At 40.3% G+C, this 22,093-nt stretch overlaps 3 protein-coding genes across 3 annotated transcripts in view; 1 reads left to right on the top strand and 2 right to left on the bottom strand.

Moving 5' to 3' along the window:
• Positions 1–1,906: 1,906 nt before the first annotated feature.
• LOC146486163 (uncharacterized) lies at positions 1,907–3,046 on the bottom strand. The gene is made up of 2 exons (XM_085096841.1): positions 3,013–3,046; positions 1,907–2,766 (listed from the first exon to the last, which is right to left on the bottom strand). Exons 1-2 carry the CDS (start codon positions 3,044–3,046, stop codon positions 1,907–1,909), a joined length of 894 nt encoding a protein of 297 aa, XP_084952967.1.
• Positions 2,718–22,093, top strand: part of LOC146486160 (uncharacterized) — a 49,257-nt gene continuing 29,881 nt past the window's right edge. Inside the window, exon 1 of the mRNA XM_085099034.1 lies at positions 2,718–2,832. The gene's annotated coding sequence lies outside the window, so the exon portion shown is untranslated. The remainder of the gene's footprint in view (positions 2,833–22,093) is intronic.
• The window catches only part of LOC146486162 (uncharacterized), a 32,954-nt gene continuing 14,327 nt past the window's right edge, over positions 3,467–22,093 (bottom strand). Inside the window, exons 4-7 of the mRNA XM_085096832.1 lie at positions 17,980–18,366; positions 13,196–13,435; positions 4,444–4,674; positions 3,467–4,064 (exon numbers count right to left, since the gene is read on the bottom strand). Coding sequence (XP_084952958.1) covers positions 3,658–4,064; positions 4,444–4,674; positions 13,196–13,435; positions 17,980–18,366 — 1,265 coding nt within the window. The 3' untranslated portion in view covers positions 3,467–3,657. The remainder of the gene's footprint in view (positions 4,065–4,443; positions 4,675–13,195; positions 13,436–17,979; positions 18,367–22,093) is intronic.

Here is a 22,093-nt window from a genome sequence, read left to right as displayed (position 1 = left end):
AAACTCAGACTGATTTGGTTGAAAAACGAGAAGAAACATTCCGTAGCGTTTTCGCTGTTTGATAAAAAATTAATTCAAATTAAAAAAAAGAAAAAAAAAATAGCCAAAGCTAGCATTTCTTAGAAGGTGACAATTAACCAATAAATTTAACCGTATCAACATCCTTTTTTTTTCTTCTTCTTCTTCTTTTTTTTTTTAAAGCCCCATCCGCCGTCCGCCATCCACCCGTCCGTATCCTCGTTTTACAGAGTCCCCTCCGTTCCAGACTACTGGAGAGGAACTGAAAGTTTGGACTGCTGAGCTGAATGTTTGAATCGCCGCAGTGAATGTTTGAATCGAGCCACTGCACAACTACATCGTGAGACTATGTTTGAATTTATAATCTGGATTTCATATCTTAAAATTAAAGTGCAGAATGTTTCAACAGCAGGATTTCAGCATTTTCTATCGAAATTGAACGCGGAATTTATGGTGTGTTTTTTGAATTTCAGGATTTCATTGAAGAAATGCACGTTTGGATTGAATGATCAAATGTTTGAATTGAAAAATGGCATGTTTGAATTGACGAAATGCATGCTTGAACTGAATGATAGGCCAGGCAATACAAGGAATGCATGTTTAACTTGAAGAATAGCATTTCTGGATTGAAGAAAAGGGTGCTTAGATTGAAGAATCGAATGTTTGAAACAAACAATTCCATATTTGGATTGAATGATGGAATGTTTGAATCGACCCATTCCATATTTGCATTGAAGGATTGAATGTTTGTATTGAAGGATCGAAAGTTTGAACCGAACAATTGCACATTTGAATTGAAGGATGGAATGTTTGAATTGCAGGATCGAATGTTTGAATTGAAGGATTGAATGTTTGAATTGAAGGATCGAATGTTTGAATTAATAGTTTGAATTTTGACACTAAAAACGCGCCATAGAATCTTGACCGAGGTCGCCAGTACAGACCGAACGCAGTGAGGTCTGTACTAGCGACCGAGGTCAAGATTCTCCCGTACAGAACGATATACCTGCCAACTTTTTCTGAGTCAAACGCGTGAGATTTTTGCCTCGTCATGAGCGGGATTTCTGAAAACGTCCGAACCACTTCGGAAGATTCCGACGATTTTCCAAAGACTTCCGAACGTTGCCGAGAATGTCCGAAGATGTTTCGACGATCTTTGAACACTTACGATTCGAACAGATTATAGACATTTGAAAGCTTTTGCGATTGTTATAAAAAGCAAAGAAATAATACATAACAAATCTCAAATTAAATGAAGTGTTTTTTAGAACAACTTTTCCGGATTTGTGAGTCAGGCGTGAGAAATTGTCCTTGATGCGTGAGATCGCTGTCTTTAGTCCGCAGGCGTGAGACTCACGCATAATGCGTGAGAGTTGGCAGGTATAGACCGACCTAGCTCGGTTAATAAGATGTTTATTATATGGCCAAACAGGAAATCAAAAGGAAAAAAGTGTATTTGTTCCCCTGCGCGGGCTCAAGCATTTAGCTGGCTTACTTCTGTCACTAGTCTCCAGTCCAAACGGGACAAAAATAACTGTTCCAAGTACAGCTTTGTACAAACGTCGTCAATGAATGAAGACAAAATTACCGTTGTTTTCCTACAGGCTCAATGAAAATTTTCTAAAATGCGACCAAAAGTGAAGCAAATTTTAATGCTTGTCTGTGCCGCGAACGCTCAGCGATCAGTTCTCATTCAGCCATGCGATCTTTGACTGATCACCACAGAAAACGTAAATGTTAAATGTGCAGCCTTCAAACTTGTCAATATGTGCTCCGGCAAAAATTGCCTGAGTTTGGATTTGTTGGACTGTGAAGACATTTTGCTGAGTTGTAGAGGAGGCACTTACTTGGTTTTCTTCGAACTGAGCGGATATATCTGGTCCACGATTCAGGACAGTAGACATTTCTCGCTGTCGATTGAGAGATGCTGAATGGTAGCTCGGTCGAGGCTTTTCAAATTTTTATGACCGCTTAGCTGTGCAACGAAATTTGGCTGAACGTCTGCTTCGAGGAGTCGTCCAACACTGGTCTTCCTAACGGAGTGATTAGAAACCTTCATTTTGTTTGTTTCATCGAGTTTGGCTGAGGCAAAGGCGTCTTTGAGGAACTTGCCAATTTCATTCTTTCCGAGAGGCCTATCCAGATACCATACGTTCTTACTTGGTTTTCGTCGGTAATTTATGGCGAGATAAAAAGGAGCATCTGGATCTAACATGGCTTCGGAACGATGGCTTCGAAACGCTTTGTAAAATTCAACTGGGCATCTTGACTTGTTTTTGCTTGCATACGCTTTCGGTTCAAAGGCTCTTTGATGGCCACCATCTTGTCCGGTGCGTGTTTTGCTGCCTCTTTCTGACTTCCACACGAGGTATTCAGAATCGGTTTCTGGATCATTGGCCAAGCCTACATCACCCCAACACAGCTTACGGCTCTCATCTCGAGCCCTCCAGCCAAAATGGAGGGAAAGAAACCACCACAAAGCCCTTTGTAATGATTTAGGATCCTGAACACCGAACCGGCCATTTTCAAAAAGTGCATCTTCTTCAGCTTCAGTTAGCTCTCTTGTGACATTTGCACGGTTTCCTTTTCCTTGGCGAACCAGGTTCTTTCGTTTGGCAGCAAGAACCTCTCTGGACTTGGAAAACTCGTTGTCCTTAAGAATGTTGATTAGACTTCGTTCTTCATGCAAGTGGTGTTGAAAACTTCGCTGGAAGCCGCTCAATGTACACGGTTCGTACTCGGTGCCATCTTGTTTACGAACGGATCAAACGGAGATAAAAAATTTAGACAAGAGAAGGTCGAGCTCATTGGCAGGTATGTTTTCAATTCCTCTAGACTCTTTCATTGATTCACATACGTTTAAGTTGCTCTTAGTCTTGTATTGAGTGTTTTTGGATTTTTGCGCTTGCAAAAACTTCTCTATTTCGACTTCATCTTTGCTCGTAGCTTTCTCGGCTGGACTCAAATTTGCCAACGTTTGCTCATTCTCTTTACCTGCCTCCACGTTCAGGGCTACTGGTTCTTCCATTTAGTACTGTGTTAACAGGAACAAGCAAATTTTTTTTCTTTTTATGTTTGTAACGTTTTGAGGACAAATGTTACAATAAGATCGGTCTAGATGCCGGTCTAGATGGGAAAATCTAGACCGCCGTCAATATCGATTTTAGCCAATCAAGTTCTTGAATTTGATCGTTTCCAGTCCTTTTGAGACACGGCCATAAAATAAAGGAGTTTGGTTACCCGACAGCCATGCAAGAGTTACTGGCACGAAATCCTGTACAGTAAGGCGCGCATGCAAGCATACCACGGGTAACTTGGTACAGAGGAAGGCCGCTTTACGGACACCCGATTAATACGGACACTTCTTATTACGGAGAGTTTTCTTGGTCCCGCTTTCATTTAAATTAACCCGCTTAAGAAGGACATCCTGGCAGGAAATAATGCTCTTCAAAAGGTTCCTGGTCTCGCGTACACATTGGTTTGTGGAAATTATACATGTAACGGGAAACTTAAGAACATCTTAAAAACGTTTTCAGGTTCAAATTGCCAAAACATAAGACCGTTCTCCCTAAGCCCCAAAAGGTGACGTTTATATATAAAAGAAAGAGTGTACCCGGTATAGCTTCAACAATATCTGAGTTATTTATAAGAATTCTTACCAGTGCAACTCTGTTCACATGTATGGTAATAAAGTGGTGAGTCAAAGCATTCCATATCTTGACAACCTCCTCCTGTACATGACTGATAACATACGCCATCCTCCACGCTGTCACATTCGTCAGGAACAGTATCCTCTATGGTACATTGGTCTTTGTTAATTGTACACCTCTGTTCACATTTTTCTGCTTGACTGGGACACTGCAGATTGCAGTTACCCTTGGTACAACTTTGGTCGCAGTTGTTGCCGTGACATTCCAGGCCACATCCACCACCAGTACAAGACTGTTCACAAGTATCCGCTTCACAGATCACTGTCTTGCAGTTTCCAGATGTACAGCTAAATTCACATTTTGTGGAGGCGGAACATTTCATGTTGCAATTTCCACCTGAAATAAGGCAGACGTTTATTGTTACTTACTAGGAACAATTAACGTTACAGCAGTGACTGCGCCGTGCATATACGAAAATTCCAATGACACTAAATGGCCTACAACTAGAAGACTAAGCTTGTACGTCACAAGAGAACTCGAGTCCTCGATATTTTAGAACAGCACAAATTTTTAGGGAGACCTTCATAAAGACAACTAAACTCCCTTTTGATCGTCTACTTCCAGAAAATAGGATATTTTCACTATGGCGTCATTTTACTACAACTACCATAATCCTCATCCTTCGCCGTCATGAAATTGTCCTATTGGCAAAATGAGTCCAAGGAACTTGCCAGTTAAGAGGTTAATAGATCGATTAATCACTTAGGAAACTCACCAGTGCAATATTGTTTACACGAATGGTATTCTTCGGAATTGAAACACTCCAAGTCGCAGCCTCCTGCTATACAATTCTGCTCGCATACTCCATTGTCTAGGCTGTCACACTCTTCTGGGACAATTGCCACAGCATTGTTCACAACGAAAAAGAGCACCAACAGCAGCTGCATTGTTGTTTTCATTCTCGGCGTAAATCGTCTGCAGTGAGAAACGTGTGCACGCATGAAAACTAATCATAGTTGTGTGTTTTTTACAAGCGCAAATTGCAAGTAAAACCGTAGAAAAATTAGATTATTATTGATACTTTTATACAATATACTTGTGAATTTTTTAATTTAAAAACTTTTATTGTAAAATTGATTAATTCAGTCCTTGGGCTGCAATGTGATTTTGAAATAAACCATCTACCATCTACCAAAGGAAATGTCAGTTTTGTTCAGTGACTCTTTCAAAAGGTAAAAGTCGACCATACTTGCACCAATGAATACCTAAAATAAATGTTCAGTTTTCTTAAGGTTTGCTTTGCCAGTTTTACTTAGTGTCTTTGGCTACGAATGGCCCGGATGGAAATGGATTGTGAGTTCTACGTACAGGTCGCTTTACTAGCTAGAGCCAATTTTTGAAGTCATTTTAATGTCATTTCAGCGGACGTTTTTTTTTTTTAACTAGATCGACATAACTTATCGATGACATCAATGACAGCAATGAAGTATATCAGTTGATTAGTCATTGATTATTGCCGATGGTCAATTAGTAATCGATGAATAATCGATAGGCCACAAAATTTTCAATCATCGATTAGTCATTGATTGCATTGATTAGTCATCGATCTAATCTCGTCGCTACACAAATCATACCAAATCGAAAATAAAGAAATAGAAACAATTTCATATTTACATTAATAGAATGAAACAACCGCCTTAGACGGAAACTTTTACCCCGGCAAGAAAACTTGTCGAAAATCAGGAGAGTGAGACAGACAACTCAACCTTCTGAACATCAGTCCTTTTCGGTAATTTTATCGTCCATCAAATCAATGATGCATGCCGTTTTGCTTTTCTCGTAGATGGCCTATACATTGTAATAGACTATAGACGAGTCTTGGGTTCCTATGAATTTAGTTACTTTCCCCGTTTAACTATGCATGAGTGTACAACTTCTCTTTACCTATAGCTGTCGCGAACCACTCACGTAAAGATTCATAACAGGAAAGTCAGTTATAAATTATGTGCAGCATAATAATATATGTGTAATCAACGAGTAATCGATGGGTAATCAATAGGTAATCGATGAGTAATCAGTAGCACTAGCAATGAATAATCGATGACATCGATAAGTAATCGAAAGGCCTCAAAATTTTTGTTCATCGATTAGTCATCAGGACACACCAAAACCGTTAACCAGGAGATCCGCCATTAGTACCGCCAGGAAGAGCCGCTCATTAGAAGATTACTTCATGAATCCTTTGCGCTAAGCGTGGGAACAACGTCAGCTGGAGAACCTTTGGCCGCCGCAATATTAACTATCTCTGCTTGTAAGTGTTGGAAAAGAAATATTGAGTTGTACTCGTTTTGTAATGGGGAGCCGTAGATTATGCTGTTTCTTGGAGCGATTTTGTGTTTTCATAGCAGCGTTTTTGACACCTCAGTAAAGACATTTAAAAAATTAGATTAAAAAATTGACATAACGAGTTGAAAACCCACACATTTCTCGAAAATTCTTGTTCATTTGTCGCGTAAGAAATATTTTTGCGTCTTTCAATAACTTTCCTTATCTTTCAGCAAATAATGTCGTCTTCTTTTTAGATGATAAAATAGCTTCGTTTAGCTTATTCAAAAGTTGAATAAGTTCATGTTCATTACTCGCGGTTTCATCAATCAAACCTTGGTAGGATGCCTCTAAATGTTTCATATCCATGAGCTTGGTTAAAAGCTTCTTTATTTTTTTCCTTTTGAACTTCTTTTACAGCAGCTTTGTCTCCGGCACATTTTGCTTGAATTTCTTTAAAACATTTTTCCAGATTTAGTTAAATTTCTGGGCATTTGCCTTCAGTTGGAGCTTTCGAAAAAGTTTGAAAAACATCTTTATTAACTTTGCGGATTAAAAATTTCTAAACACACGTTTTTAAATACATTAAATAAAAACATGATTGTCTATTTCTCTCGTGGTAACCGAGCGTGACAGACATTTTCAACGTGTGGTAAAAATAAAACTAACATGATTATGTTGTGCCATACGATTTGGGCATTTTTAACAGAACTTTCCAGACCAGTTTGGCATAACGATGTAGGAAACATTAAATTTGAAGTCGTTCAAGCAATGGACGAGCTGAAAGATACACAACAAGTCGTTTCGCAATCTTTCAATTATGTTCCAGAAGGTTCTCCATAACGTCATTGGTAGTTTAAAAACAAAAAAGGGGTTTCCCTGCTTTTGTTTTAGTACATTCCTTAGTACTTAACTTTTTTTCAAGCGTTAAGAAATGTATAAACATTTATTTACAAACATGATGTGTCCATGTTATTTGCCAAGGTTACATCAAAATATTGACTCTAAGCAATAGAAGTAATCTTAGCACTTGAAAAAATTCTGTGACACGGCATTTATTTCTTTAATAGGAAAAAATTCTGGGGCACACTGCCCTGGAGCGCACATTTGTTTTTACTGAATTTAACTGAATTGAGGCCTAATTAAAGTCGTCTATTAGAGCCTCAATTCAGTTAAATTGAGTTAAATTCTGTAAAAAAAAAAATGCTCTAAAACTCTCATCACCCGCTGCATGGGAAAGGAGACTTCATTCCATTTCGGTTTAGCTGATAATTGTGCTGCGCGCATAACGAATCAACACAGTTCTTACCTCAATTAACATTCCGACCCCACATAAGTCACGCACACTGATTTGCTGCTCGAGCCAAATTTGCCGTTCAAACGATATAACTGAGGCGTCCCATCAATCTAAATGGAGTGAAGAATGCTTCCAAATAGCAGTATTTCCCGAATCAAAGCGCAGTTGCACCTCGCAATCTGGGTACCTCGGGCCGGGGGCTTCAGGAGAGTAGTAAGGCCGGCAGACAGACAAATAAAACTTTTTCTTCAAAGGCATTTCGCTCTCTTTGGATCATCTCAGGGAGCGGAGCGAGTAAAGCGAGCTGAGAGGCTTGGAAGAGAGCGAAACGCCGCTGAGGAAAAAGTGTCCTTTGTCTGACTCCGGCTTTACTACTCCATCTTCACTGGTCTGTAAATCGGGCTGTTATCGACACCCTCCGATGATACTTCATGCTTGGAGCATCATACTATTTCAACTTACCCACTAGAAAATGTGAAGCATATTATTCGATAAGACCACTCCCTTATGACACCTTCTGTTGTCGTAGAGTGAGCAAGTGTACGGGAATTTGAACCCCTGACATGAAATTAAACGGAACTAAATAAAGTTATCATTCACTTACCGTGCCTCTTCTGAAGTCCCGAGATTAACGATTTTCAGTGATTAGTGGGCGTCAATTGGATTTTATATTATAAGCTGAATTGTGCATGCATTTTGATTGGTTATAACTTATAAGCTATTGGAGGACAGACTCATACATGACGTCACCATTTACAACTTTTGCTTCTCTATTATCAGTGACACACTCAGCTGCGCCTCGTGTGCCACTTTTTTGTCTTACCACATTTTGACGTCATCTGTGATCTAATACTGAACAGACGCACGGCAGCATGGAATCTATTTGTTAATTACACAATGACCAGTGAAAAACTCGCGTTGTGATTAGTGGAGCGGAGTTTGTGATATAGACGCACAATTTACGTCATCGAGTGGTGTGACCGGCGCACGTGATCAGAGTCTAGAGTCCAGCCAGAGTGACTTTTGCAAACTGTTTTTGCGAGTAGCGGTAAAAAAAGGCAAATTTTCGCAAGAAAGGAAAACTATCCTATGAAAAATTGGATAAAGACCGTTTAGAGGGACCTCAACCAGGTTAAAACAAAACTAGATCTTTGTTGTGTTGTGAAAAGGAAGGAAATATTTGCCCAAATTTGTCGCCGATAGAAATCCGCCAATGGCGAGTAATCGATCACAAATCACATAAGCGAATCACAGTGAAGCGACTGGCATGCTGTAATATTTTGGGGGTAGAAATTCCTACTGGAATAAAGGTTAGTTTTGAAAATATTGTTAGTGAAATTCTTTTGATTTTGATTCTTTTCGATTCACAATTGCGTGTCTGTAGTAGTCAGAATGTTTGCTGGACTCAGCTCAGTCAACGCGATGCTCGCTCACGAAATGTGTTGAAATGTCTTGGTTATTGTATAAAACAAATAGATTCCATTTTGCCGTGGGTCTGTACTCTGATAACGCACAGAGGACGTCAGAACGTGGTAAGAACATCAGTCACGCTACACGCCTCCAGCTCGTAGCGTACTTCTTTGTTCTCACCACGTTTTGACGTCATCTGTGCGTTATCAGAGTACAGACGCACGGCAAAATGGAATCTATTTGTTAATCATTAAACTGGGAGCGGGGAACCGGGAACGGAAGTCTGGAAACGAGTGTACAGCGGTAATCCGCATAAGAATTCAAAATAATGCAACTGAAAGAGCCTCTCTAAGGTTTATCTTAGATTATCTCGGCAGATATTCAGGGTTAAAATTTCATGACAGGAATTAAGAATCTCACCTCAGGAAAGATTAGAAGCTTTTGTGAATAATTTGGTTTATCTTTGATGTGATGGCTCAGACTTCTCTGGGTATACAAATTCAAGTGTTTGCGTTTACAACTTTACTAAGGTAAAAGGTGTAAAAAAAAAGCTGATTTGTGAGAAAACAGCCGAAAGCTCGCTCAAACTAAACAAAGGTAAAATTCCAAACAAGAATCCTTTGAGCAAACTTCTTTGCATTAGAAACATTGCAAAATGCATAGAAATCTTACGCCTTCGTCAAACAGTTAATTAGTTTTAAGTTTTAGACTAAACTTACCGATTTTTGAAGACTCCAAAAGAGGCAGCCTAGATTCAAGGCTAAAACTCGAAATTCTATACTGAAAATTTCTCTTTCAGTTACTCAGCTTTAAATCAGAGATTCGAGTGCAGGAGGAAATTGAAACATTCGGCGTATATTTATATAAAACATATTAACCACATCATATAATGGTGCATGACTTGTCAACCAATCTCGCGCGCTCGTTTAGGGGCGCGAGCAACCCACCCATTTGAGCAACCTCTGCCTTTTAGGGCAGATGTGTTCCATCTGGCTGGACTTTCAAAAGGTTCTGGTTTTCCGTTTTAAAGGAGAAAATAAAAGAGGCATTGATCTAAATTAATTGCGAACTAAATTGGTCTCTCAAAACGTTTTCGAATTTAATTTGGCGTGGCAAAACGACAAAAGTTTCTGGGATTTATTATCGATAGGCCTGTGCGAACGTGTGTAGCGGTTTGTGTGTCGGCAAAAATTTTGCGTGCTAAAAGACTGCCTTATTTGTTGTCTCGATCTGTTACCTCATCGTAACGCTAACGCTACACGAACACCTACAAACACAAACTCTGCCAAAAGATGCAGATTTCAGAAAGGAAAAATAATCGTCGAAAGAAATGGTAGCAACCTTTATAGAAATGTTAACTTCGAATACTCACCCTGGAATACTGTGCTCCGTGACTTCGCCCAACGCGAGTCGTCTAATTATACTGCAAACGGCGACCTCGCGTTAAAAGCTTCCCTTTCATCTCAGTATTATTATTATTATTATTATTATTATTGAATTCTTTTGCGGATCCCCGCTGTGCACTAGTTCCCAGACTCCCTTCCCGGTTTCCCGTTCCCAATACCCGTTCCCCGTTCTTCGTTTCAGTCACATCCGCGTCAATTTGCAGTAGCTACACTTGGCAATTTTATACGCTGATCGCGGCGATCGGCGTATTAAATCGCCGATATCTGGCATGTCAGATATCGGTGATTTAAATTCGCCGACATTCGCCAAGTGTGCCCGTTCCCGCGATTTTCTACGCTCATCACTGCGAATCGCCAGTAAAGTCAACCCGTCAGGTTGAGCAATTTTATCACAATGACTTTTCGAAACTGCCACATCCCCGCGATCGGCGAAAAAAATCGCCAAGTGTGTCCGCAATAATCGGGAGCGAAAATCGTTTGGGCGATCAAAGTCGCCGCGATCGGCGTATAAAATCGCCAGGTGTGTCGCCGGCTTCAGAGGTAAATCTTTACGGTTTTTATGACAGCGCACTTCAAACCAATCGTCACGCCATGGCCAGTGTTGTGACGTTATGCAGAAGTGGTATACATGTCAAATTACCCGCTCGTATGTTGGGGCTGTTTAGCTTGAAAGTTTTCTTGACTGGATGGAAACGGATTAAACAAAAGAAAATGCGCGACATTTTTCTTGAATCAGTGGAGTGTAATAGTTCATTCATATTAAAAAGAAAGTACACACGCAGCTAGGCAAGCGAAACAGTGTAGCAAATTCATGAATAACTGAATGATCATGATCATCGCAGTTTTTATGTCTTATTTTGGGGCTGAACCTGAATGTTCTTATAGTTTTTTGGCAATGTGAGCGTGAAAAGTTCGTTAAAAGTTACCTTTGATAGTATTTCAATAAATCTATGCGGACATGCCCACTTGAGACACCCATCATTTAGGTTAATTAGACCATACAGGCTGAAGTTTTAAATGTATGATTATATCCGTATTCATACCGTTAATTTTAAAAAACATTTTGTCAAAATAAAAATGATCTTAACTAACTTTCCGCCTGGGTAATGTTCTTAGTATATTGTTCAATTTTAGTTAATCTCAGCCTCAACGTTCTAAAACCAAGAGACAGTTTCCCTTAACATGATTTATTCTTTTTAATTTTCAATATTCTGTTAGTCCTGTTCTTCCGATCGTAAATCACACGATCACTTAAATACTCAGTTCTGTAATCATCATCCATAGTGAAGGAAACAAGCTGACTGTTCTAAAATTAGAATGCAGTGCAAAATTTCGTTATTCCGATCCAAGATTTCTCTGTTCTCATTGAATAATTCTATTTACTTCCTCGGACAAACTAACCTTGGTTTAGAACATTTCTGCTTTACGAACTTTCTAGCGCTTACGTAAAAAGAGTTCGAATTATTGTGTTCGACGTTATACTGCCCATCACAATTTGCAAAGTATGGAAAAGCCCTGGGTACGAGGTTGCTGTCGGTCAGTACTGGAGAATATAGTTAAAAACCAATGTTGGGAGCATTTCATCCCTCCGTTAGTCAACTCTTGCCAATATTTTAATCATAGCCATACAACGATAATATGATTAAAAGACACCAAATTAACGCTAAAAACAAAACCGAAACACGGCATGAAGCGATTTTGTTGCTGCCGGAGAGAGATGGTTAAATTTTGTAGGCTAACGACTAACAAGACCGTGGCCCACTGATTCCGTACCTTAACGGAATTTAGAAATGTTGGTTTTAAGAAGGGATGGAAAACCCTTGGTAAAATTAAAAAAAAGAATTCTTGGAAAAAACAAACAAACACAACCCATATGACGCTGACTCCGAATTTCAACCTGAGCGGGCCACAGGTGCTGATGGGAGACGAATGTTCTCGCCACTAGCCATCCCTGTTGCACACAGGCTCTCTCTATAAGTTCTATATCTTAACCAATTTACCCGTTGCCTGCAAATCACCTTTATTGTTTCCTTTAATTCCTGCTACTCCTGTTCGCCTTTGTTCCTTAAGGTCGTTCCCTTAAAATAGAACCACACTCAGATTTTTTCCAAACTTTGCCCATGTGTGGTTCACTATATGTAAACTGCAAAAATGAAATAAAAAGAGGGGGTCACCATGCTTGTTCTTCAGCAACGAACCATTGAAATATGGTAATTTCTGCATGTTTGGACAAAAAGGACTATAATGGAGCATTTGCCAAAAACAGGAATTATTTTCCGAAGAGAACAGTTAACGGCCCATTTCATAGAATTTTTTCCCTGTTCATAAATCATTTTCAATGTGAAATCTGTTTGAAAACTATTTCTAACCAGTGCTACTGAGATATTCAACAAAATCATCCAATTCGTTACCTCTGAAGGTAGGCCAAAATGTCCATTCGCTAGATATTAGGCGCCAAATTTGATATTTCTAACACTAGGATTTTCATTAAATTTTCACGGTAGTTGGCAAACGATATTGTGGTTAGAAATCTGAAAAGAGAAAATAGGTTCACCGGGTTGGTTTTGCAGATATTTCACAAAGCAGTGGTAAATCGAGCTTCAAAGCTGGTTTCTCCGCGAAGGGACTTGGGCGAGTCTTATGAAAACACCTTAATTTCCGCGCAAAATGCAAATTAAGAGTTTTGTTGTTAGATGCAAGTTAGATTGAGTGATACTCAGTAGTAAGCTAGAAATGAGCGTAAATTTTTAATTTTGCCATTGTGCGCAGTAGAGTTGCGCACTGCAAAACAGGGGAATGACCTTAAACGATGACCTGTGCAGCGACACTACGTTGAATAATGGGTTGAAGGGGAGGGGGGCAGGAACCTTATTATCATGTGAAAGAGGGACCAAAACTACACTTGCAAGTAAACATTATTTTATTGCTCATATAAGGAAGTGCTACACCATGAACAAACGGGTCTCTTATAATAACCCGATGTATAGACATTGAAAAATCTTGTAAATCCTGGGTGAAGAGTTTCTTTTCGAGGATTCCTCAACAATATGAACGTCATGCGTTTTAAAACGCTTCGATGGTGCACTTGCCTCTCAAGTTAAATCTACATTTTTGTTTACATTTTTCTGCTTGACTGGGACACTGGAGATTGCACTTGCCAACAGTACATTCTTGCTTACAGCTGTTCCCGTGACATTCCAGGCCACATCCGCCACCAGTGCAAGACTGCTTGCAAGTATCCGCTTCACAAATCACTGTCTTGCAGTTTCCAGCTCTACAGCTAAATTCGCATTTTCTGGGGGCGGAACATTTCATGTTGCAATTTCCTCCTGAAATAAGGCAGACGCTAATTGTTACTTACTGCGAACAATTTACGTGACAGTAAGGTCTGCACCGAGCACATACGACACGTTCCAATGACACTAAATGACATACAACTGAGACAAAAGTCTTGGGACAAATTCTCAATCACGTTATTTCCTGTTATGCGTGCAACGGTAACATTTACGCAAAAATAAAAACTATTTCTCTCTCGACACCCATCCCCGTAAATGATTAGTGGAAATCCACATCGTTTCCAAAGAAGGGTTTAAGAAGTACAATGAGATCATGATGGATAGCACGCATGGCTTCTTGGTCAGATCGTAGTAAATAGCTGATACAGTGTAACATTTACCCCAAACCCTGTTTGTCCACCATTGTACGGGCTCCAAAAACTGCACTATGCTATGAATACAAATTCTCTTAAAAGACATTGATATTCAACAACAACCAACTGAGCCATCTTTTGCGTCGTTCGAGAGATTGAAGCTATTTGAAATGAGTACAAGTTTAGTATACGAGATCGGATGGTGAGTTGCTTGTTAAAGCATTTTATCAGAAAAATTAAAAGTAACGCTGCTCGACGTTTTGATGTTTCAAACATCATTATCAAGAACATGATGCCTATACTGGCATGTACGCGTGATGCTAAATATGGCCTCATTGACTCCCATTGTGTGCTTCGCAGATTTATAAAACTATCCTAGCTAATGGAATAGTTTGAGTCACAAAGATAGCGTTCTTGTGTTACGCCTCTTATCGTTACACCGGAAATTCCATTACTGCGTGGTATTTTATCGTTGTGTTACTAAAAATCATACCGGAAATTCCTTTCTCATAACGTCATGCTTATCAGTGACCTTTCCTTCGCTCATTGTGGTTCTAAAGCTGTCAAACAAAGCACGATTCCTTCGCCAGGAACTCTCCAATTTCCACCGTTTTAAATGTCGAGTGCTTTTAGAAGTTATTCTTTCGATTTACCGCTTCAAAATGGTAAATGTTCCGTTAGAAAACGGCACATTTGAGTCCACAACATGATAACAATATGGCCGCCACAAATTTAATCCGAGTTTAATGAATAAATCAAATGATGCTTTGACGTCACACAGGTTACGGGTGAGTGGGTCCCCTCCCTCGCGATAAACGCGACAACAATGGATTTTGATTGGCCTGCTTTTGTCGAAGACAATCAGAACAATACATCCCTACAAGGAGAGGGCAGAGTTTAATGAACAAGATGCCCCTAATGCGATTTACACGGAATGCTTAATGTAGCCCCATTTATTCCCCATTGTATGTTTTGCAGATTTTTAAAAACTATCCTCCCTTCGCAATTGAATGAATGGTTTTATTCAGAGAGGCTGCGTGGTATTTTGTCGTTGTGTTACTGGGAATCATTCCGGAAATTTCTCTGCGATAACGTTATGACCCCGCTGGAACTGGTCTGGCTTCCTTCGCGTTGAACTATTCGATCTGTTTGTGAAAGCGTAATTTCTTCGCTGTGAACTCTCCCAATTTCCACCGTTTAAACTGTCGAGTATTACTTAGAAGTTATTATTTCGATTTACCGCTTGAAAAAGGTTTGTTTTCTTTCTGAAAACGGCAGATCAGAGTCTTAAATTCATACATGTGGCCGCCATTGAACGAAAACAACCTTTCAAATGAGTTGCTTTGACGACACATAGGTAGAGATGAGTGGGTCCCCTCCCTCGTGATATATGTACCGATAATGGATTTAGATTGGGCCGTTTTTGTTGAAGGCAATCAGAACAATAGATCCCTTCTAGGCGAGAGCAGAATTTAATCCAGGTTTAGTGAATAAATCAAATGATGATTTGACGTCACACGGGAAGGGATGAGTGGGTCACCTCCCTCGTGATATGCGGGGATATGCGCACCAAAAATAGATTTTGATTCGGTCGCTTTTGATGAAGACAATCAGAACAATACATCCCTACTAGGAGAGGACAAAGTTTAATGCATAAATTAATGTGCAGATTTGTGAATACGTCGAAGAAAAAAAAAAGATACCCGACCCAAACCTAGACACGGCCTGCCCTGCGTGCATCCCGTGTAATAAATTAATGTGCAGATTTGTGGCTACGACGAAGAAAAAAAAAAAAATCTACCCGTTTTTAGACACGGTATGCCCGTTAGGGCATCCCGCGTAATGAAGAAAACTTTTGATGTCGGGGTTTCTAAAAGAATTGAGTTTGAATAAGTGAAATCTCATTCGATGGCATTCCTGCGTGCTTGATTTTTATGCAAATAAGTTAGCAGAATAACTTCGCACGAATCGAATCCGATTGCACGTTTAACGATGGTTTGAGCTCTTGTGTAAACAACATTTCATAAATAAGGCAGTGAAATTTATTCCAGCACTTTTTGAAAACCGAAAAATTAATCGCGATGGTTGATTTCTCGACCCCATGTTGTTTCATGTGTTTCCCAATCGAAGATCTTGAGCTTGTACAACGCTCACAGAGCTTTCAGTGTCAACTGATGAGATTCATAGAGAATCGAAACTGCAGTCTTGGCTGCAAAAAAAACACTCAACACTTGTCAGAAGAAATTGCTGAAGCATCGCCATCCAAGAGACTCCCCTGACAGTTACTGGCTGTCTTAGTTTTCAATATCTGTCGGATGCGAGCGAACGCACAAAACAATGGAAATACATATCCATGTCAGCTCTAAGAATATAATACTTGTCTTTCAGTCACGAAGCAACAGAGCTGAAAACAACTGCAAGGGGCCAAAGCTCTCGCGAAAGCGAGAGACAACAGTGATCAGCTTTGTAAAGACGTGGATCTGATAGACTCTCATATACGTGATAAACGAAAACCCTGCAATGTCTGCAATCTCACCGCAGGTTATTAGCATTAACCAAGAGAGGATGTCCTCTCTTGCATTAACATGAAATCACGAGTAACGAATTCCACGGATCCTATGTCTTCATAGATGACATATATTTAGCGCTGTCTCCTAAAGACGCGGATCTATTAAGCGACTCTCATATACGTGATAAACGAACAGCTTGCAATCTCACTGCAAATAAGCATGAAATCACGAGTCAGTTAAGAAATCCACGGATCCCACGTCTTCATAGATAGCATTTATTTAGCGCTGTCTGATATCTTGCAGTTAACCCGAGCCGGTGAACCTGGACAAATGCCACAGAGCTACTATACCCAATGGCATATGAAAAACTTCTACTAACGGCTCAGAATGATCATTAAATTAATCTGCATTCAGTATATTTGAGTTTCTCCCTTCATGATCAAGATTAACGTCTCATTAAGCAGAGATAAGCTCTGACTGCAGGAGTCGTGCAGGCCCGTCAACACTTCTAAACTCTTGGCCAACAAGGGCCAATTTGAGTGATATACAATTCGCGATTTACCTAAGTTCAAATCAGTCAATGAACTTAAAGGGGTAGTGTCACCTATTTTTAGTATCACTATGAATAGCCAAAAAGCATATTTCTCTCAATGGAATCGTTAAAATAATGGCAGCGTTTTGTTAACAATAACCCTATTAGTGCACAGAAGCAACTTTTAATTATTTTTGGCTGCCGATGGCTGGGATGGAAGTGGATTACGACTTGAAAAAATTGGCCCATTTTTTTAAGTTCTTCCTGTGTATTTTAGAGAAGTCGCTAAAAATTGATTATGGTTTGTTCTTCATGGGAGAAAAACTTTAACATTTTCTTCCCGATGTTGTAAGAGCAATTTCATGTTACAAAACAGGTTCTTTGTCAAATAATTGAGCAGTTTTGACTAAAATACAGCAAGATCGCCGTGACAGGGCCTCTTTAAGTAATATTTGGTAGAAAATTATTCGGAAGAATTAAGTCAGCACTGTATTTTTTATTGCAAAGAATGAGAATGGTAAATTATTGATTATGGAAATGAGTTTATTGTTTAAACACTACCCACAAATCCACTGGGTCTCATCGTTCACAGTTTATGCTTTTTAGGTGTCAACGCTTTTGCAATCGAGTATATGTAACAGGAAACTTAAAGGGAAAGTATCGTGAGGATTTTGAACTCTTTTGTTAAAAATGGCGAAATAAGACCTTCACTTTACTACAAAATGATTCTAGAACAACGAGAGGAGAGAAATCAACTCAATTATTGACAGGAACAATTCGTACTCTGCTCAAGCGCATTTTGGAAACAAAAATATGAAAACTTGAAAAACATTAGCCTAACATTTTTCAAGTTTCAATCCATTCCGACCCGACTCTGTCTCTGGCCAGAGGCACTAATCGAAAGTTATATTGCACCGGGGTGATAATTTATAACAACACTAGACAATTATTTCTAATAATTGTCTAATTTCTGTTGTCAGACAAACATTTTTGGGTTTTCAAATGACATCAAATTTTCGTGATACTTCCCCTTTAGGTACATCTTAAGAACGTTTTCAGGCTCAAATTGCCAAAACATAAGAACGTTCAACCTGAGCCCCCAAATTAGACGTTTGTATATAAGAGAAAGAGTGTACCCGGTATAGCTTCAACAATATCTGAGTTATTTATAAGAGTACTTACCAGTGCAACTCTGTTCACATGTATGGTAATAAAGTGGTGAGTGAAAGCATTCCATATCTTTACAACCTCCTCCCCTACATGACTGCTTACATACGCCATCCTTCACACTGTCACATTCGTCAGGAACGATATCCTTTATGGTACACTGGTCTTCGTTAATTGTACACCTCTGTTCACATTTTTCTGCTTGACTGGGACACAGGAGATTACAGTTACCCTTGGTACAACTTTGCTTGCAGCTGTTCCCGTGACATTCCAGGCCACATCCGTCACCAGTACAAGACTGCTCACAAGTATCCGCTTCACAAATCACTGTCTCGCAGTTTCCAGATGTACAGCTAAATATGCATTTGGTGGGGGCGGAACATTTCATGCTGCAATTTCCTCCTGTAAATGAGGCAGACGCTAATTGTTACTTACTAGCAACAATTTATGTTACAGTAATGACTGTAACAAGCCTCAAGACAAATTCTCATTCACGTTATTTCATGTTATGCGTACGACAGGAACATTTATACAGGAATAAAAACTATCTCCTCCTCAACACCCACCCCCTAAAAGGATTGGGTTGAAGAAGTTCAATACGATTAGATATGGATAACATTCATGGCTTCTCCATCAGATCATAATAAATAGCATACATTGTAACATTTACCCTAAGAACGTTTTCGTCACCATTGTACGGGCGCCAAACTGCACTATTCTATGAATACAAATTGTCTTAAAACATCCAACATCCAACTGAGCCATCTTCTGCGACGTTGGAGATATAAAAACACTGAAACAATTTTAAATGAGTACAAGTTTAGAAAGTCACTTTGTATACGTAAGTCAATATTGCATCGATAAGGCTTAAGGGGTAATCTTAGCAAGGTAACTTGGAAACTTGTAACTCTTAGGAACAATTTACGTTACAGTAGTGACTGCGCCGAGGATATGCGACAAATTACGATGACACTAAATGACCTACAACTAGGACAGAGGTCTTAAGGTAAATTCTCATTAACGTTATTTCCCGTTATGTGTGCGACAGTAATATTTATACAGGAATAAAAGCTACCTCTATGTTAACATCCACCTCCTTAAATGCTTGGTGTAATTCAACATTGTTTTAAAGAGAGGGACAATTAAATATGGATAGCATTCATGGCATACATTGTAACATTTACCCCAAACCCTTTTGTCCGCCATTAAACGGGTGCCAAACTGCACTATGCGATGAATACAAATTCTCTTAAAACACACTGACATTCAACAGCAACCAACTGAGCCATCTTTTGCGACGACGTTGGAGATACAGAGAGACTGAAGCCATTTGAAATGAGGACAAGTTTAGAAAGTTACTTTGTAAACGTAAGTCAATACATTGTCTTACAGTTTCTACCGCTTCAAGTGAAGTCACGGTGACCGTCAGCCAGATGTGATCTGAGCTGCTTTCTTTACCCCGCCTTTTCTTGGGGCTTCCCTTTCAATTGCAGGCAGTGATATCCCTGAAGAGGGCTGCCTGGATTCTTGCATTGCTGCCACAACAAGCTAGTGCTCGGGGGGTCAGCTAGAATTCCGACCGTCAAGTGCGAGCTGCCTGTGTGCAGAGCACCTGCTAGCAGCTCCCAGCTGCTTAAGCCTGCTGCCGTCGCATTAAGAGGTACATTAAGCTTTTGGCCACTCGGGTAATGAATTTACATAACGCCTGATACAATGTGTTGCTCAGGGTTGCAACAAAAATTGTTGACGAGGAGATCACCCCCCCCCCCCCCCCCCCACTTAAAGAATTTGTTTTGGTTACCCGTTAAGGACGAACTATACTACCGCCAAGCTACCATGGCTTTTAAATGCATTTCCGGACACGCCCCCAAAGATCTGACGTCACAATTCATTACCCGCGAGCAAGTTACCAAGCGAACAACTAGGAGTGGCCAAAAGCTTAATGTACCTCTTTTTAAAACAGCCTCAGGTCAAAGAACATTTTATTACAGAACTGTTGGACTTTGGAACAATTTAGACCCCCTTTTAAAATCAAGCCGTTCGGTTCAAGTTTTTAAACGTACCTTAAAGAATAAGCTTTTAGACAATTTTGTAAATACTTCCTGAACTTCATATATTTTTAGTATTTTTTTTGTTCGATTATAAAGTTTAGATAATGTTGTGTAGTTATTAGTAACTTAAGTATTTAAATAATTGTTCCTGAAAAACCCCATTGGGGAGATAACAATAAAGTATGTATGTATGTATGTACGTACGTACGTACGTACGTATGTATGTATGTATGTATGTATGTATGTATGTATCGCCACAGGGATACCTCCATTCTCCAAACAAGAGGCCTTGGACAGTTCCAAACCCAGTTGGTATTTTGCCTCCATCAGACATCCTCTCTGTTTCTGAACGCCTGATACAATGTGTTGCTCAGGGTTGCAACGAAAATTGTTGACGAGGAGATCGCCCCGCAGAACCAGCTCACTTACTAGTTGATGTCATCTGTTGGCCTCAGTTGAGGCTCCTCCGCATGCCATCTGGTGCTCGCGCCATTGGCTCTAGAATGAGCTCTTGTGCCGCTTGCACCGCCGCTTGCCGTTGCTGGACTTGTATCCTTAGGTAAGGAGGCACGAGGGTACTATCACTTCTCCAAGGTTAACCCTCAGACTAGTGGAGGGAAGGAGTCGTCTTACTTCTCCGTTCTAGACCGACTCTAAGCAAGGTCTAGCCGCTGCCAGCAAGGAAACTCTCGGCCATCCCAACAGAAAGACTCCTGATTGGTTCTGGGAGCATGGAAATGAAATTGAGAGGCTCCTAGAAGAGAAGAGGAGCAAGTATTTTCGGCATCTACAAGAGAATTCTGGGAGGAGCAGGAGTGCACTTGCTGAAACGAGGGCCAAGGTGCAGAGGGAAGTGAAAGCTCTTAATAACGACTGGTGGCAAAGGAGAGCAGAGGAATTGCAGCGTATGGCTGACAACCATAACTATCATGGACTGTTCGCCGGGTTGAAAGCCATCTATGGACCTGAGAGCAACGCTGTCGCCTCAGGGAAGTCAGAGGATAGTAGTAAGCTGCTCACAGACTTTCAAGATAGCAAGGCCAGAGGAAAGGAGCACTTCAACAGCTTGCTAAACCAAGAAGGATCTCCACACCCAGATGCATGTCAGCAACTGAAGAGGAAACCTACAATAAATTATCTGTGTGAGGAAATCAGTATGGAGGAACTCAAGAAAGCTCTGAAGTCAACGGCAAATGGCAAAGCACCTGATCTGGATGGTATTCCCCCACATTTCCTACAAAATTGTGGCGAAAAGATGTGCAAAGCTCTACTAGACCTGTTCAACAGATGCCCACTCTCTGGTACTGTGCCCCAAGACTTTCGAGACGCTCTAATCGTCACAATCTACAAGAGAAAGGGCGACCGTGCAGAGTGCGGAAACTATCGGTGTTCACGAGCGGTTAAGGAAAACTCTTCTTAAAAAAGAGACGATAATCGGCCAAAAAACGCCCCTCAAAAAGGTAACGCGGTTGGCACTAAACTCTACGAAAAAAATTCCCCCAAAAAACGTCTCAACTCCTAACGTACGCTCGCGCGACAAAGTACGCGTAACTTACTTACGAAACTCAAAAATGCGTACGACAATTCAAATCAGTTTATGCGTGCGCGCGCTCTATCTGCACGCACACCAGTTCGTATTCTGTCTTCTTAACATTCCCCCTCCCCACACTGGGAGGTAGTCGTAGTGTGTTTCTTTTAAAATAACTGATTAGCAATTAATTTCACGAGGAATCAGTTTGTTAATTGGTGCGGGTGCGGCCATCACGTCCGGAATGCACTTCAACAATTCGCCCTAATGGCCAACGTCCTCTTGGAGTATCCGGCTGAATCACAAGAACTACCTCTCCAACTTTTAGGTCTCGGGTGTCTGAAGTCCACTTTGGTCGGCTGTTGAGGGAAAGAACACATTCTTTGAGCCATCTCCTCCACACTCGTGAAATAATGTCCGGAACTTTTCGCCATCTTTGACGCAGATGAAAAGTAGTGGTTTCAACAGACTCAGGGGCGAACTGTCTTCTCATTTCGCCATGCAAGAAATGGTTAGGGGTCAATGGAACATCGTCTCGCGGATCTGAACT

Source organism: Pavona decussata, unplaced genomic scaffold, assembly GCF_977016875.1.
Source record: "Pavona decussata unplaced genomic scaffold, jaPavDecu1.1 SCAFFOLD_21, whole genome shotgun sequence".
Classification (NCBI taxonomy): domain Eukaryota; kingdom Metazoa; phylum Cnidaria; class Anthozoa; order Scleractinia; family Agariciidae; genus Pavona; species Pavona decussata.
This window is presented reverse-complemented; position numbering and strand designations above follow the sequence as displayed.